General features: G+C 41.0%; 1 protein-coding gene across 2 annotated transcripts in view; it reads right to left on the minus strand.

The window, feature by feature from the left end:
• The window catches only part of rbms3 (RNA binding motif, single stranded interacting protein), a 294917-nt gene that overhangs the window by 217196 nt on the left and 59431 nt on the right, over positions 1–18290 (minus strand). For both annotated transcript variants that reach the window (XM_073483024.1, XM_073483022.1), the window contains exon 2: positions 14710–14919. In XM_073483024.1, the coding sequence (XP_073339125.1) occupies positions 14710–14919 (210 nt within the window). The remainder of the gene's footprint in view (positions 1–14709; positions 14920–18290) is intronic.

Genomic DNA, 18290 nt, shown 5'->3' on the forward strand with positions numbered 1-18290 from the left:
CTTTGTAACATCACACAACATCAGACATTGGCATAATTTATGCCTAGCAGCTAGTTTGGCACGTAAGAATTGATTAAGCAAAGCTGCTCTGTCGTTGTTAGCCGTGCTGGGTCAGGCATGTGTGAACTGACCAATCAGAAGAGACTGGGTGTGGGGCCTTAAAGGGACAGGAGCTAAAACAGAGCATTTCATACAGAGAGGGAATGCGGTGCTGCAGCACTGGACAGTATGAGGAAACTGATGAGTAAAATGTGATGTAAACTTGTTCTAATTGTAACCGAAAATAAAATTATGAAGCTGAAAATTAACATAATATGTTTCCTTTCATGTACACACAGGCTTGCCTCGCGTTGCTGTTTCCCTCTCCCAGTATGTTTCTGCTCTGTTGACTTTCTTTGTAAGCAGCAGTATGTTTTATACAGTCACCCAAAAAACACAACTGTTTTGGATTTTTTACCCAAGTTTTTGTTTTCACAAGTGAAAGCCACATGTAGAGGTAGCTGGTTTTCAGTTATCTAACCTATCAGAACTACCAGCACCTCGTTTGTAACAAACGACATCGCAACAACCAGGTGCACTTAAACGCTTGTACAAAACAACGGCATAAAGTGCGTTTACAGGAGGAATATAATACCAGAGAACATCTTTCTCACTCTCTAGATGGCTAGAGCGAGGGCAGATTGTCCACAAGTTGACCAATCACAACATTCTCTCGCAGGTATAAAAAACCTAAGTAATAAATGCTAAAATGGGTCGCCAAATATACTTGGGCGGCCCAGCCGATTGAAGTCTATGTGTGGGAAATACTGATGTAGCTGTGTTTGCCTGTGCTTTAGTGTTTGTGAAACTACATTTAACGTTTGTCTACAGCTGTGATGGCTCTACGTGTATCCTGGCTTGAGCACTGGAAAGTGTACTATGAGTGTTTTCATAGAGTAGTAAGTTAAGCAAAATGTCTCTAAGGAAACTCAGAGATCACAGAAGGTTCAAGGTTATTCTGACACAAAAGGTGAAAACACTTCAGTGGAGCTCCAAGATCAGACTTCCTGTGTGGCCTCATGCTAACCCTAATATAACACATAAACTGCAACTGAGAGCCAGCCGTGTCCTTCATTGAACCAGCTAGACTCACGCTGCCAAGGGCAGCACAGCTACATTCATGAAGAGGAGAAAGAGATGATGCCAAGAAAATCTCTGCATAATAAGGAATTAAGTGCTGCACAAGCAGAGAGAATGTGAGTTTAAACAATAGATTTTTCCCGTGTGGATGTGCTAAGCCGAAATATTCAAAATCCACATTGTTTAGAATATGAAGAAGGCAGCAAACCACACAGAAAAGGCAAAAAAAAAATACTCAGAACTGCCACTGCAGGGAAATGGAAAGAGGCCTATCAAAGCTTCATCTCAGCACTCAGAGTGTATCATGTGCATTTTGTTTTATTCATTGTGTTAATGCCCTAAATAGATCTAAGTGCAAAACCATTCATCTTGTCAGTGTTAGTGTGTGCTACTTTTTTCTGCCTTTTTGAGAATGCTTATGCAAGAAGATCTGTAAATGTTTGACAGTTTTATAAAAAAAAAACAATCCTAAGCATAAATGAGAAAAATCTTGTATACTTGACAGTCGCTGTGTGTGTGTGTGTATGTTCTGTATGTGTGTGGTATCTCTTGCTAATGGGCAAGGGTGTCAGAGGTAGAAGAGTAAAATAGTGAAGCAATAGAGAAAGGTGCTGAAGGTTCTGCCCACAGCAGATCGAGATTGGAGATTGGGAAATGGTGAGTTATAGCTAGCAGGAACGGGCCTATGAAGCCCAGTGCTGCCTGCAATTGAGCAAGATGGGATGGGAGGACAGCAGCAATGTTTTAAAGCACTGCTAAGCCATCCTGGAATGAAGTGAAATGACCACATGTCACACAGAGATGAGAAGTGAGAGGGAGAGCACGGGCAGAGTGAGGAACAGTGCAGAGAGTAAGGAGAGAGAGAAAACAGAGTGTGTCGTTCTAAGAGGAATATTTCAGGGTGGTAAATGGAGCAGAACTCCATTCCAGCTCCTCTCTTAACCTCCCCCGGTGTCTCATCCTCTGCATGCAAAGCATGAAGCCCAGGAGACAAAGAAAACAGAGCTGAAGAGACAAGCTTCAGGACAAAATAACACGGAAATAATAGACAAGACATTTTGCTCATGCATTTGTTTGAACATAACGGAAAACACACAGAGGCATAGGAAGACAAGTGGTGAGAATTTGCTTTATTCATTAATTCCATTCGGATCGTTCTTGAGGTTTTTTGTTTAAGAGGTGAAAAGGTGAAGGTCAAGGCCCGGTGCACACACATGAATTGTCACCCACCGGCAGTGTTGTGCATGTTCACCATAGTTCAAAGTTAAGTTCACACAGATGTAAGTGAACTCGCTCACGTTCATTGCTCACAGTCCCAAAAAATACATTAGTTCACTTTTTTTTAATTTTTAAATGAGTTGCTTTTCTTTTTCAATAGAACCTCTTATCCATCCTCAACCCTCAATACTGATCCGGGTAACTTATTATAACTGTAATGCATTAGAGCAATGTATCCGTTTGGCTAACTAAAAGCATTTCAGTTAAAGTTATTACATTTACAACCCAATAACTAGAATAAATGTCGACAACATACGTTTCTGCAAAACCACAGATAAGTTAAGCCTTTACGTTCATGTTGCAACTTTATATTTCTTCAGGATCAATTTTCACTTTTTCTCTTGTCACAGTGGTGATCTTACACTCTAGTTATGCACAAAAAACACTTAGTTAGGGTTAGGAAAACATCATGTTTTGGCTTACAATACCTATTTTGGTTGCCACAAACACTGCTTGAGAAGGCCCCATCAAAAATATCAGCTTTTTGGTGCCAAAAACATGGCAGGTAGTTAAATATTTTGTGCTTTGATTACTCAATATGAAACATTACCCTCTTCTACTCTATGAGCAGCGTTAACTCTTGCAGGCATTAACAAAGCTCTTGTCACGCCCATTAGTTGCAAACAGTCATATTCAGTTCACTGATGAAAAATGTGCTGTTCAATGAACGAGAGAAGGAGTTGAAGAAGAATACAAACAGAGCTCAAAGAAGAGTTCGTCATGGACTTACATTGGTAAAATGGCCAGACTGGATGCATAAAGAAGGCATGTCTACCTCATCTTCATCTTATAAGGCAATAATATGTTGTGAAGGTAAAGAAAATTGTGTATTGTGTTGTGTTTCCGCAGGCCCTTTGTGGACAGCTACATACTGTACATTTGTTATTATATGTTTGAGTAATGCTCTTTAATGACCAAAACCATTGTTTTTTGAAGTGGTGTTTTGGAAAAGCCAAACTTGGACAAAGGGCAGGATGCCTGGTTAACTTCAATGAGCAACAGTCAAGTAGCAGCTGTCACAGCTGACTCCACTTAACAAGCAAGTCATACTAAAACACCTCTTCTCTCTCTCCTCATGCCTTAATATATCATTGATGAAACAATGACTGTCCAGACTGCCAGAAGGGAAATTAGGTCATTTGTATATTTAACTTTAAATGGTGGAACAAATGCAATATTAAGGACTCTTGCACAATTAATGGGAAGCGTGTGTAAGCTAACTACCTTCAAGCATACTTGGCATGCTGCAAGTGTGACTGAAAATGGGAAGCATATCTCCTACATGCATTACATTCTTTGGAACGCTATCATGGGGTTTGTATAGTCTAATACTGCCAGATGGCACTGAGGTACTAGAAAGCATATAGTTGATGATTTAGAACATTCACATTATGGTGCAACTCCACTGGGTAACATTTAGATATCGGTGTGTAAGACTTTCAGGGTGATGCACTTTGAGATTGCCTCCTTGGCGGCGCCTCTATAATTAGTAGTACTGAAGTCATCAAAGTGCACCAACTAAATGGAGCAAAGCCGGTTCCAACAAAGGTTCCACGTTTCACACAACCAAAGCTGACTGCTGGGAGAGAACGAATGGAGGGAGAGTGTAATACACAAGTTTTATCTTTCGCACAACAGACAATTTTTCACTGTTAGAGGGAGGACACAGAGTGTGATACAATTAAAGAGAGGAGTGATAGAAGTGAATAACACTATGAGAGCAGGTGAAGAAACAGCTGACACATTTTCAGACTTGTCAGTATTGTGGGGTGGGCCAAAGACTTTGTGGTCCTGGTCCTATTAAACTGCACTGTTTTATAGCAGTAACAAAGTTGGCAATAACATATGTGCCTTTACTTTATGTGTCTCTGTATGAGGCTTGACAGAAGAAAAAGTGAGCCATCAAGCTCTTTCCCCCAACAAGACTTGTTCAAGCGCTGCGTTTCTGCTGCCAAAACAACACAGTGGAACTTTCAAAAGCGACAATGCTGTTAAATAAATCAAAAATACCCCCGCAGCTTAGCTCAATGGCAAAACCTGACACGGTAACAGAATCATGGATTCAGCCAGACTTCCTTTTTCAATTCCAATTTCTGCCTGTTATTTTAACTTATACACACAGACAAAAAGTAGTCTATTGTTTTAGAGACAAGACTAACAGTTTTATAGTCACACTAACCTGGTAAAAATTGGGATCAGGAGATGTGGCACAGTATGACGTAATTGATGTCATTACAGTGGACAGAATACAGGACAACTGGTGCAAGAAGATGGGACCAATGACTGAGGTAAGCTGCAGTATATCACTGTTATGGATCAACTAGTTTCCCTGTTGCATTACTTCCTCTCTTTTCAGATTGTACCTGAACACCGCTTAGAGGCTGAACCTCTTGTATAACAAAAAGAGCCAGAACAGCTTGTAACCATTCTCAACATGCACTTGCGACAGATAAAAGGAAAGTTGGACAAAATATTAGAAACAGCTTTCAGTATGATATAATCCAACAACAGCACACACTACATCCTCTAAAAGGATAAAAGTGTTGAGGCAACACATCTCTGACACACTCGATAAAGATGTGAGTTACTTCAAGGCTGTTGTATTGCACTAGGTTGTATTGAATTGTACAGTTCATCCTACTGCCTGCACTGCTCATTTTACCTTAACTTGTCTTTATATCATTTAGTATTTATCTGCCTTTTAAGCAGAAGTCCTTCACTACTTATATAAAACCTGTACAAATTACTGATATTTCTGAATTATCTTACCTTGTCATAGGATCTTGTTCACTTGGGATAAAGGCCCATGTACATCTGCTTGGAACCTGTTGCATGTTTAAATGTAATTTTCTATAAGTAATATCATAAAGTAAATAAGGCTCAGGACTGTAAGTTGATTTCTGATTAGTCACAAAGATGAATTTCAACTTTATGGCACTCTTTTTATTACAATCCCTAGGTAGGTAGACAGTATTGTCATACTAAGAAAATAATGCTACAACTACTTACACTCGAGTGCATTGCACACTGGTCTAAAATAAATTACTAATATGGGGAACATCAGTTCTAAGAGTTGTACTTACTGCATCTTAGTAAGCCTGGGAATAAGCATTTGATTCTGTGCAACTATCACAGAATATATATAGTGTATAAATATGTATAAAAGAGCCACACAGAGTCACACAAAGTAGTTGTGTTCAACTTTTTTAGGAAGGATTTTTAAGGGCTACAGTTAAGGGTTAAAGAATTTATCTAAGGTCCTCACCGGTATATAAATAATAAACTCTGATTTTGAAATATTAATGAGTAAGGTGTGTTTCTGCGTAGCAATGGGCCTCACGCCTTCATCAGAATAGCGGTGGCCTCATCATCACTTTCTTTCCTGTATGGTTCATGTTCAACCTTCGCTCATGCCCATATTGCATGATTGCACTGAAGGACCAGTATAATCAGCCATAATGCTTTACAGATGTTATGGGTGTTTTTAAAGCCAATACTGCAGCCCCAGGCAGCCATATATGAGAACCCATCTGTGCATGGATGTCAATGTGTTTGAGTATGTGTGTGTGGGTCTGCATGTGTAGCTGAAAACCAGGGCATGATCAGAGTGAAACACTATGAATTAAGGTCACATTTACAGCTCAGGATGTGTGATTTATGTTCACCTGTCTTGCCCTGTCATTGACTAATCACCTGAACAGAAAGTAACAGGTGCAAACTGATTTGCTGAGCAGCGATTTCACAGATGAGACGTTCCGAATTTGCTATTTAACACGGCCAAGAAACAGCACTAAGCCTGCAATGACATGTAAATATGACAGTCCACATGATCTGAACAAGAGAAGACATCCATTTAAATCCCTGTAAGATCTGCCAGCACCCTTCCTAATCCACCCTCTAACATCTCCCATTGTGTCCAACATCTAATATCAACCACGAACCACGGCTAAATGAAGAATGGTGGCATGCCGCAGCCAGGAATTTGCATGGACCGCCCGCTCTTGTGAAATAGGAAATGAAACATGCGGAGGCCTGGAAGCTCTGTCAGATTCTGGATATTCCTGTGGTCTGGCGCTCAGGATCTTGTGGCCCAGGGCCTCTGATTTCTAATGGTGGAGAATGCCAAGCTCTGGTCACGAAAGGAAATGCCTGCTAGGTGAAACATCCGCCCAAAAAGCATTCATTCAGAAGTGTGAAAATACACAAGGTTTCCCTAAGAGCTGGATTGGTGCAGTTGTAACCAAAGTGCTTTGTCATCATGACCATGTTAGTTTTATGTTTATGTTAGAATCCAGTCAGATGAATTAGTATTTCCAGGGGAATTCCGTTTTTTCCCAACCTGGACTCGAGTCATAAATTTGTAGATGCTCATATTGAACTGCTTCAGTTAAAATATGTAACTTTTGTAGATAGATTGTGAACATTCTGTGGAAATTACTCATTTATAAGAATCTGCAATAGCTGGAAAAATAGACTAATTAGAAAACTGTGATCTACTGGGCTTATGCTGTTGATTTAAAACACGTGAAAATACAAACAGTGTGAAACATGTAATTTCCACCTTCACTGACAGTTTTTACACTGACAACGAGGACAGGTGTAGCCGAAATAAACAATATCAACATTTCTTAATAAAGTATGGAGATCATCTATGATGACAAATGTGAGGGGTTCTGTGTTTAATAACACTGCATTACAGAAATGTATATATCAACAATATATAAACTGGTAAATTCAATTTAGAGCAGCAGTGTTTTTCAATGCAAAGATAATTACTGTTATTTACATTGTGTTTCTAACAATTTACAGAATACACTGACTCAGAAAAACACATTAGTGTTGTCAGGAGTTTTAATGGTTTGATGCATTTTGCTAAATACACAGACCCTAGCCATTAAAAGATAATTCCAGACTAAATGTGCAGGCAGATATATTGCAGCGATTTTGATGGTGTTAATACTGTAAAACTGTGTGTGTGTGTAAGTGTTGCTGTGGAGGCGATGGTCGCAGGAAGGGGGGGGGGGGTTGTTGAGCTAAGGAGTGTCATAAGAAGTAAATGCACATTCGTACACAGAGACACACTCACGGCACTCAGTCACTCTGCCTCAGTGTGCACTGTTGAAGCAAATTAAGGAAGCCTTGGCAGCCTTTTAATGGTCTGTCACAGTCTAACAGGTTTAGAGCGCTTACAATGGACCCAGGCACTAAGCCCGACAGCTCACGCTTAATTGTTCAGAACCTGTGTGTGTGTGAGTGTGTGTACTGTTAGAGGCATTCTGTGCCTGTAACTAAAGTCATTGATTCTCATTATGAGGACAGATAAGATAGACACTTCCTGCCTGTCAGTCTGTCGGTCTGACTGGTTCAATAAAATGAGTACTGTGGCTGATGTGTTACGATGAATGTGGTGCCAATATCTATGTTTCCAACCACAATTTGTCTGTTATTTTAGAGAAAGCGATCCTACACCCAAGGTTTTCATGCCCTGTTACATTCTCATTCTGGTGAGTGTAGGAGGTTAATTGTGCGACTATTTTCCACAAAACGGTATCATAAAATGTCTTAGCGATTTCAAATAAACAATCCTCAGACAGACACAAGGACATGCAAGGCCATAAGTGGATTGAGTTATTGACTCGGCAGCCAATAATAAACAAAATGTCTAGTGTCTCAATTTTCAAGTGGTGCATGAAGAAATCAACAAAACAAATAAAACCATTTGTTTTTCAATCTGTAACCCACGCTGTATCTATCAGCCAGCAAAATGGCCCACGAAGGACGAGGTGGCAGTGCCTAAAAATCCCTTTTTAAATGGTTGGAGATTCTGAGCTGTGTGACCTAGAATATGTTTGACAATCTTCTTTTAATTAGGCCTTGAAGACACGACTCATTCCAACTGCCGTCCCGAGAGCTAAATTAATTACTGAGACAAAGCCCATTCTAGCTCATGGCAAAGATGAATCATTGCAGTATTTGGGGAATGAGCAATGCTCTTCATTCAAGGGTTGATGAAAGAGACTCGGATTTTAAAATATAAGCTAATGTACTTCACCATAAAGTCGCCACGCGGCTCCCCCCTTCAGCGCCACACATGTAAGGTACACATCTGCATCTGCTGCCTCTGCAATCAGGAATTTATATTTCATCTTATCTTCTCATCCATCGAATATTATTACCAACACCTTACTTGCGTATTCACTCTCGGTGGTGCGACTATTTTACTTCGCTGTGCGATCTACAGATAACCAGCCTCAACTCAACTGCCCTGTGCAGGCCATCAGCCAGCGGATGCGGCCTCACCCGCTGCCAGCAGGCAGGCCATTCATTCAGCTAAATGACTGTGTCATCTGTCAGCCTGTATAAATGGGTGTTTGTGAGTTATGGCTAATTAAGCTAATCACAACACCAAGGGTTGTGCCAAGGCCTGGGCCTCACAAAAAGAGACAGATGAAAAGGTGAGTTGGTGGGATGGAGTTATGTCACACCTACATCTGATGATTATGCGAGGATGATTTTTTCATGATATCTATAATTTACTTATTCTTGTCAGATATAAACAAACAAGTTATTGTAGTTAAATCCTAGTTTTAGTTTCTTGTAAAACACAGCAGAGCGGCACTTCACAATCAGGGATTTGATTATAATACATTGTCCGTTTGTCTATTCCTCTCTCTCTGATTATCACCTATTTTCTCACCATCTCAGAGTGTCCCTTTGTGTCTCTACTTTGAGGCTTCAGAGACCTTGTGGGTCTGGAGATGTGCCGGGAATCCCTACTAGGAGGTTTGTATTGACTGAATGATTGGCCAGAGTGTGCTCTGCAAGTCTAATAAGGTAACGACTGGAGTTTGCTCGGACAACACCTCCGGATTAAACTGAAGGGTTCATGGGGATGTCCATGTCCTCAGATAAAGGAGTGATAACCCACTCAAATGTTTTCATTACTGGAAAAATGTGTCTGGTTATCTATGCCTGATAAGATGAGAAATCCCCATACGGAAGGAGAGCATATAGAAACGGTCAGCCAGCCAACAGCTCTTGCACCACTTCCCCAGCAGTGGAGTATTTGTTATCCTCCAGAAGGGAAAAGCTAGTTTTGTCCTCTGCAGCACGTGTGTAGGTGTGTGTGTCTCTATCTGTATGTTATGAAGAGAGATGAACTCTGCAGCAATACATAGACGCAATGCGGGCTGGCCCTTGAGTTCAGAATTCCTCCCCAGACTTTCCGCATATATCTTGTCACAACAAGACCAATGGACCAAAGGACTTAAGCTCTTGCTTTCTCAAGCAATTACACACCCACATCTGCATGAGCTCTGATTAACTTGGTTATAAGCACACTACATGGATGCAATTACCTGAACTAGACCACGCTGGTCATGCAATTCCTCCCAGTTGTAAACAGTTAAATAGTCCAACATGGCTATTAAGCCACGGCAAATGCAAGACCATGATTCCCAAGCACGCCTGACATGCAAAATAATGAAACACTATCACAAACATGAGTAATATCTGGACTGAGGAGACCAAGATGATCGGCGCAATGTGGGAAACATCTGGATATTAAGCGCTTTGGAGATAGCTTGTTGAAAGACGCATACCATCAGAAATGAAACAGCTCAGGGGTCACATAAAAAAAGTTGAGTTTATATAAAAAAAGACAGTTGAATAAGAACACATGCTTTTTTACCACAATGTCTCATTGCTTCATGCAGTCACACACACTAGAGTCACAAAACTAAGATGCTAAAGAACATCGAAACTGTAGGTTTTGAGGTCGGCAGAAACTGTTACCTCCATCCGTTTTCTTCTTTCGAAGACAGAAGCCAAACCTCCATCCAAACCATCACCCCCATCATGTCAAGTCAAGTTTCATTTTTCTCATTTGTCTGCTGCAGGTTACTCACACAATAACATGTCTGACAGCTCTGTAGCAATAGTAGTCAATGTTGGGACCAGGTGTTCTGCAGGTTCTGAACACAGGTAGATCAAGGGAGGGAAAGCAAACCGTCATATTTTAATTGAAAGAAGTTTATGGGGAGAATATGTGTATATGTGTTTGCGTGGTTAGAAGTTAGAAGTATATTGACTAGCACACCAACAATTTGCTTAGAGAGAATAAAAAAATAGCTAAGAGAGAGAAAAAGAAAGAGAGAGAGAAAAAAAACATTTGCTAGAAGCCGCATATCAAATTTCCCAAGAGCAACACTCCACAAGCGAGTGGAAACTCAATTTACAGTGTCTACACTTTACCTGACATTGTATGTCCACCATTATTGCCATCACCCATAAACGGGCTTTGTCACACCAATTAGAGCAGAGTACTTACATAGAATGTTTCCTTTTCTTTTCCATTGTACTTGTGATCAATTCTCCATAGACGAGAAAAATCTATAAAGTGAGGCTGAGGCTATAAGAGTCTTTGCAGCCCATGTGGCTTTAAGTAAGGAATCCAATAACACCATGTGTAATCATTAGCTTGTCAGCTTTTATTACACTAAAGTAGCTGAAGGCCGGTGCACTCACCACGGTTCGTATCTAACCTGTTTAGTGGTTTGATTATGGAACAGAGAGAAGCGACATTTGATGTGAGATAAGACACAAGGGTTACATCACTGCTAAAGCCCAATGACAGATTGTTGAATACAGTGACCACATACATTTTGGTTAAAAAGTCCTGATAACAATCAGATGAAAATGAATACATTCTGTGAGGCATGGCTATGTTAACAGGTTTGAAAGGTAAATTATACCATACTCACTATCGTAATTAACTGTCTTAGCTTGCTAACATTTCCTGATTAGCACTAGAAACAAAGTACATGTGAGTCTGATGGGAATATCATCACAACTCAAAGTCATTAAGATAACTGTACCTAACTCAATGGCGAGTAATCATATAGTTGTTAAGACATTTCACTAAAATCTGAGAAAGCTTATCTCACTCGTAACCTAGTGAGGCAGCTGCTTCAGTACCCTTGTCTCTACATTTTTTTTTTCCACAAAAATGTATTTTGCAAAAACTAATTTGTAGGAGTTAGGATTGCATATTCAGAGGAAATAACATGATCTTTGTCATTGACCGTCTTTCTAGTCACATCTCCTGACTTCTACATGACTTTCTACGCTGCTGTTTTGTCATACCATCTTCACCCCCCCCCCCAAGGGATCTTCATCCCACCATATTAAGAGTGGAAATGTATCCGCTTCCATTGTAATTACAAACCCACTGGAGGCAAAGCTTCTTGATCTCTGCTGGATCCTCGCTTGCTTTTCTTTCTCCCTTTATTTACTCACCTCTCTCAGCCGAGAGGACAGACACATGCTGAGCTATCGGTTCTGTTTTTCTTCCCATTCTGTTGGGCATTCATTGCATCTAATATGCTTGGAATTATAATAGCGTTTAGGGAGGCAATAAAAACAATGGCATAAATGGGGAAAAGAGACTGCAAAAAGAGCAGAAGGGAGGCTGCGTTAGTTTGTTTGTGAATTGTTCCATATACAGTATGCCTTGTGTATGAGAAACTGTAAAAATGCACACGGCTGACTCAAAGGCTGGAACCATGCCTTTGTTTACTGTAAGTGTCGGGATTAGCCATCTCTAGGCACTCTGAATCAGTCTGGAGGCCAAAGTGTTGACTCGTAACAGCCCAGGACGAAGGCATGATAGTGGGGGAGAAATTGCTTTCTGCGGGGATGAAATGAAAACTGCTGAAAAGAAAACAACTGTCCCCGCTGTCCCATGAAAACAGGCCAGTTAAAGCCAGCAGAGTCAGTATGGTTTGACGATAGAGGGTCAACACGAGGGCAAGCATTTGATGATCCCGTAGCGATCTCTAACCAAGACTTGTTAAGCTGGCAATGTGTGGGAAGTGTTGCCTATGAACATCCCACAAAAATAAACACACAAGCACACACACAGGACAACAAAGTGGAGATCAAGAATAAAATAGAATGAAAAAAGACAAAGTGTGTCTGTTGTGAATTTGCACATTGTTTCCGGAGTGTGTTGTCTGTTTCAAATCTATTCAGGGAAATTTCAGACTATAAATCTCTTGTCTGATGGCTTTGTGATACACCCTAAGTGTATTTCCTGGAATGTCTCAGACTAGAAAAGATGTTATAAACAGTGATGCAATACAAAGACAGATCATCCCACTGTGAGTAGATTTAAACACTTTTTTTCTACTACATGGTTAGATCACAGGCTTCCCAGAGGAGAAGCCATTAATTGTGAGTTTTTATTTCAATTACTTTATAAATCTGTCCAACTTCATATTAGTGTCCATCATAATTAAGCATACACTGCATAATGTCAGAATCGTACTGGTATATTTGTCTAATTTATAATCAAACCATCTCATTACACTTAATATAAAACAGACACTTGACAGTAATATTTTAGTGAGATTGGGGCTAATACTGTGATTGTGACAGGATTCACAAATAGTCGGAAATAGTACTTATATAAGAAAAAACAACTTGTATTCCTTCCTTCTTTAATTATTTTTAAAGTGGTATTTTTTCAAGTGTAGCGTTAAGATGACGCTACACTTGACGAACGTTGTCACCACCACAATTAGAACTGGGGTATTAATCGTCCTCCATCTAACCATTTAGCTGGTCAATATGATACCTTAGTTTCAGGACCAATACAAAACAGTTTTCCAATAACTTGATGAATATAAACTTTATACTAGTGTATTTGAATGTGGAATCTGTGCCAGGTTGATCTTTATAGTCGAGGCTTGTCAGTCCCCACAAGGAAGTGACAGGCTCAGCACAGCAGGAAGTGAGGAGTGACGATAATGACTCCCCCGCAAGAGAAATGTAGACTTTGAGCCTACAGGTGGGTTCTCAGGTGGAGGTGCGACTTTCTGAAATGTGACAAGAACGACAGGAGCAGCAGTGACAACTACTGTATGTCTGGTGAGATGACTGTGGAGTCTTTTTGAGCCTCGGGATGGATTTTTTTGGCACTCAGAAAACCAAACATCATGCTTAGTCAGAGAGGAACAAAAGTGGGTTCATCCTTGTTCAGCTTTTGGACAAACCAGCCCAGTTAGGTCAACAGCCTGAAAAGAATTCGGAGACTCCTGAGTGCTGTATATGTGAATGTGATCCCCGGAGGCGGAAAGGACCATGATGTTCCCAAAAACATGTGTTAGAGCCCTACCACAACTTCAGCCACAGCGTTTATATATGTCTGGTGGAACGTTCTCTGTTTGCGCTTCCTGTTTGCTCCTCTTGCCTTAGGTGGTGGCAGCAGAAGCGATGATAGTTGTAATGGTGGTGTTTGCTGGTGATGGTGACAACACACATCAGCTTGAGCACTAAAACATAATTTCCTTCCTTCTTGCAAAAAAGAGGCTAGTCCTGAATTAATGTGTACTTTGATATCTCAGGAATAACATAAAAGCAACGCGCTGTGCAACCATGAGCCGACCTACAGAGATGATTATCGTATCTAAATCCAATCCAATTTCTTCACTCGTTGCATGCAAGCACTTCAGGGGAGTCTCAACATGCTGGCAAATAAGCAGCTGGGAATTTAAGTGGTGCGCATGTAAGATGAGAGAATATCAGAGTGTTGTAATGGAAAATGAGAGAAAGGTTTGGTGTGAAGCCTTGTAAATACATTTATTAGAGGAAGGAATGCAGAGAAATAAAAACCTGCCAAATCTTTGTTTCCAGCTCTTTGACTGTGACAGCAACATGACGATAATAAAATTCCTCAATTTGGCTCACGCCTGAGTTCCAGTCACACCCCGAACGTTACATTAGAAAACCAGATCGCACCAATAAAGTCAAATCAAACGGACTGCAGAACAGCAATTAATTCCAAGGATAATGACAAGGGAAGCCGTCCAAAAGTGTCTCTACCTCAATTAGTCTCTCATTGCACTGTCGATGCAGAAGATGGATGAAAGAAAAACAAATTAAGTTGCAGAGAGGGAGAGTGAGGGTGAAAGGAAGAGATAAAGCGGTGGAAGGTGGGTGGAAGGAATGGTGGGAGGAAGTGATACACACAATGAGGGCTTGGGAGGAATGAGTGTGGGAAAGAGGGGAAAGATTAAAGGGAAGAGATGGAGAAAGGAGGGGCGGGAGGAGAGGGAGAGGGAGAAAGAGAATGTCCTGTGTGCATAAGAGCCTCTCTGATAGGTGCAGCCACTAATGGACACCGGAGAGAGAGAGAGATCGGAAACAAGAAGCAAGACAAAGAGAGCAGAGAAGTATTCGAAGACATGAGAGCGACAAACAAGTCAGAGGAGACAGAGTGATGTGGAATAATAAGAAATCTGCTGTACTCACAGCTGTATGTGCTGGGCAGTAGGCATAGCTCGTATGCGTGGATTGAGGGTGATGTTGTTGGGACAGGTAATGCTGTAGACTTGCACGGGGGACGGAGGGGTAGCTCCTGGACCCCTGACCGCCACTGCTACCAGAGGTCCAATTGGAGCCAAGGCTTGGACTCATGGCTGCTGCCTTACTGCTGTGGTAACCTCTCACCGCTGCACTAGGCTGGTGGGAAATAAGGATGGGAACAAAAGGGAAGGGAAGGGAAATAGATAGAGGAAACAGGAGATTGGGGAAAAGGGAAAGCAAAGAGGTTAGTATGGGTGAGAGACAGAGAAGAAGAGAGAAACTGTGTGGGAGCGCAGTGACAAATGTAACCGTCAAGAACATCAATAGCATAACTGCGAGCAGCCTCCAGTCTGCAGCGGGCAAGTACTGACAACTGACTGCCCGCTCACTGACCTGTATCGAAAGAGAAAGTGGAACGTGATGTTGATCTAAAAATCTCCATACCAGAGCATCGAGATTGTTCTCACACTTTTCTTTTCAGCCCCAACTCATTTTCTCCCTCCCCTCCTCTCTCTCCGAGCAGCACCAGATGTTGTGAAACCCCCCTCTGTCACGGTCGAGATGTGGTCTTGCTGGAAAAGCGCTGATTGGTTTGATAAGATGCTCGGATTACAGCCTGGCAGTGGGATTCCCAGTGTGGCATTATGTATTGGGTATACAACAGGGTCCAGGAAACACAGGACTGAATCTGCTGACAGGCTGGCTTATGCCACTCTGAGATGGGTTACCTGGGCTGTCATGGCCACTGGAGCACAGAAGGAAAAATAAGAGCATTTCCGTGGCATTTTAACAAGACCTAGAGCAAATACTATAGTATTTGCAAACTTTGGTCAGCAATGCCACTTAGATTGTTTTAACCTCGTTACCTGCTTGTTTGTAATGTCTCCAAGCACCAGGTATCCATGCATTAGGTAGATTCAGAAAGTGTTTACTTGGTGGCCAATCACATAGAAGTACACTTGCTGTCCAATGAAAACCATTTAGCTCCAAACTTTAAGATTTGGGAATTTTTCATTACAAATTAAAGAATTAAGTGGTGTTTTATGGGTTGATTCTGGTTCATCATGAGCTACGTAAAAAGTATAAAAATCTGTTCTATCAGCTGAGAAATTAACTGTCACAAAACTGAAAACTGGCGCGAACAGGAAATCAGTGAAGAAATGTAATCTCATGAAATTTTGCGTACAGTTCCGTTCTGTCACTATGATAAAGTGCTATGTAAAACTGAAACCACAAGTCTTTACAAATCTACTATTTACCGAGACAATTAAAAGTTTGATTTAAAGAAAAATAATTGACATGACAGTTGGTGATCAATTTATTCTTCAGGTCATTTTTTCAGACAAAAATGCATATTCAAGTCTGCCTGATACTGGATTATTGGAACCAATGCCAATACCGATATTAGGCAATAAAAAAATCCGATATCCATATATCGGCCAGCATGTTTTTGCAATGATCTCTCACGTGTGATTATCAAACATCAACTACCTGTATTCTTTTTCAGAATCGCTTTAAGAGCTGCCAATCTTAATGTGACATAGGGTTGCTTTATATTTGTCCATCTTAATGCACGCACACTGACTTGCCTCTCCTCTCTGTTTCTCTCTCCTTTCTGTTTTGTCTTTACCAACAACGTTATCAGCTTTCTTTGTCAAGATTTATAAAGTCGCCTAGAAAACACAACCCGTACTTAGAATTTTTTTGTACCTGCAATTCGGTTGTCAAAACAGCAGGTGAGCCACTTGTGGAGGAAGCCTGTTAATTATATAGCCAATCAAATCCAGCCTGCACTGGATGACATTGCAACAACCAGATGCACAAAATAACGGCATAAGTAGGCCTACATTAAATAGGAGCCACTTGCCATGGTCATTTGGTGACTTCTCTTTGACACATTATACTCACTAAACAATTATTGAGTAATGAAAATCATCATTTGTGATGATTTTAATATAATCACTACTCTCAGTGTATTCAACAGAGATCTTAAAGAAATATAAAAAGAATTATTTCAACTAATTAAGAGGTTTTATTAGATCATTAATTCTGCTCTGATCTCTCTGATTTAGATTTCCTCCCTTGATGAAATCATATGAAATATGATGCAATCTAAAGACCATTTGGCTACGATTTAAATAACATTTGCGAATGGTGTGCAGAGCAAAGACAAACCACCTTGAATGAAGCACATCTGTACATCACTAGTGTGCATTAACAGACCCCTTTAGCCCCTGTTGGATTTTCACTGAGGTCAGAGGTCATCCCACACAGGGGATACTGAGGGAGAGTGCTGGCAGCAATATAGACTCACAGCTGTGCTTAGAAAGCTCGCCAGTCTCATATTCTTCATCACGAAAGAACCGGAGGGGGAAAACGTAAGCCGAAGTTCAGCCCAATGCATGGGATATATAACGACAGGTTTAGGGTTCATGTTAATGTAAAACAGGAGGCAGTCGTTTCCCCCAAAGCAGGATAAACTCATTTATACACTAAACCATGGAGTCCATAGAGGAGCATGAAAGAGGCCCAATGAGGTTCTGAAACCGTGCATCCTGAGAGAAAAAAAAAGACAAATATATTAAGTACTGATTTTGAATCACCAGGTTTTGAAGAGATGGATGCAAAAATGTAAAGTTGCAAGAAAAATAAATCAAGCAAGTTTGTGGGGGGGTTTTTTCCTGCTTTTGTCAGACACATCAAACATACAGAGTTGCTATTTTCTCTCCGGCTTTAAATGACGGATTTAGTCATAGGGTCAAAATTTGAGAACTGCGTGTGGGCAGGATATATTGTACTGACAACACATCACCATTTAGAGCTATGCCCCACTGATGCAAGTTATTGAGTGCTATAGAGACGTTCTCGCTCTATTATACAGCCACTGTAAAACCCAGAAGGGAAGGAACAGCCCCAAGTATGGTACATTAAGCTGCATGGCCAAAGCTGCTACTTTAACGCAAGTATTCACCAGTTCATAGAGTTTAACTGCTGCCCCAAGCCATGCAACAAACTCCATCGGCCTTATAAAGAGCATTATGCAGCCAAAAAGGAGACTTTAAGAACAAATGCATCTCCTCAGAGGTGTTTTGTTAAAGACCTGATCTCAGGGGAGAGATTACTCTTAGATACGTTACATGCATATAAGTTAGACGCGATAACAGAGTCATTGATGGGTTGCTGTGCTGCATGAGTGACAAGATACTCGCCCCTTTATATCACAGGGGCAGGGCTTTGTTTCAACATGAGGCTGAGATCCGAGGGTCTTGACATTCCTCGACTGGAATGCATGATTGGTCCCCAGACTCAGATTCATGTCACAGACTTTCAGCGGCTCGTCAGAGAGCTACCCTCTGCCCATATTTCTCCATTTTATATAAGGGCCAATCGGATCTGGTTACACAAGGCTTTTCCTCCTCCTAGGGGGGAATGTTTAACATGCAGGCAAACAGATGTGCGTATACTGGCTGGTGTCTACGTGTGTTTGTGAGTGTGTGCATGTGTTTATGTATCTGTTTGTGCTGCGG

The sequence above is a fragment of the Pagrus major genome, chromosome 16 (genome assembly GCF_040436345.1).
Source record: "Pagrus major chromosome 16, Pma_NU_1.0".
Taxonomy (NCBI): Eukaryota; Metazoa; Chordata; class Actinopteri; order Spariformes; family Sparidae; genus Pagrus; species Pagrus major.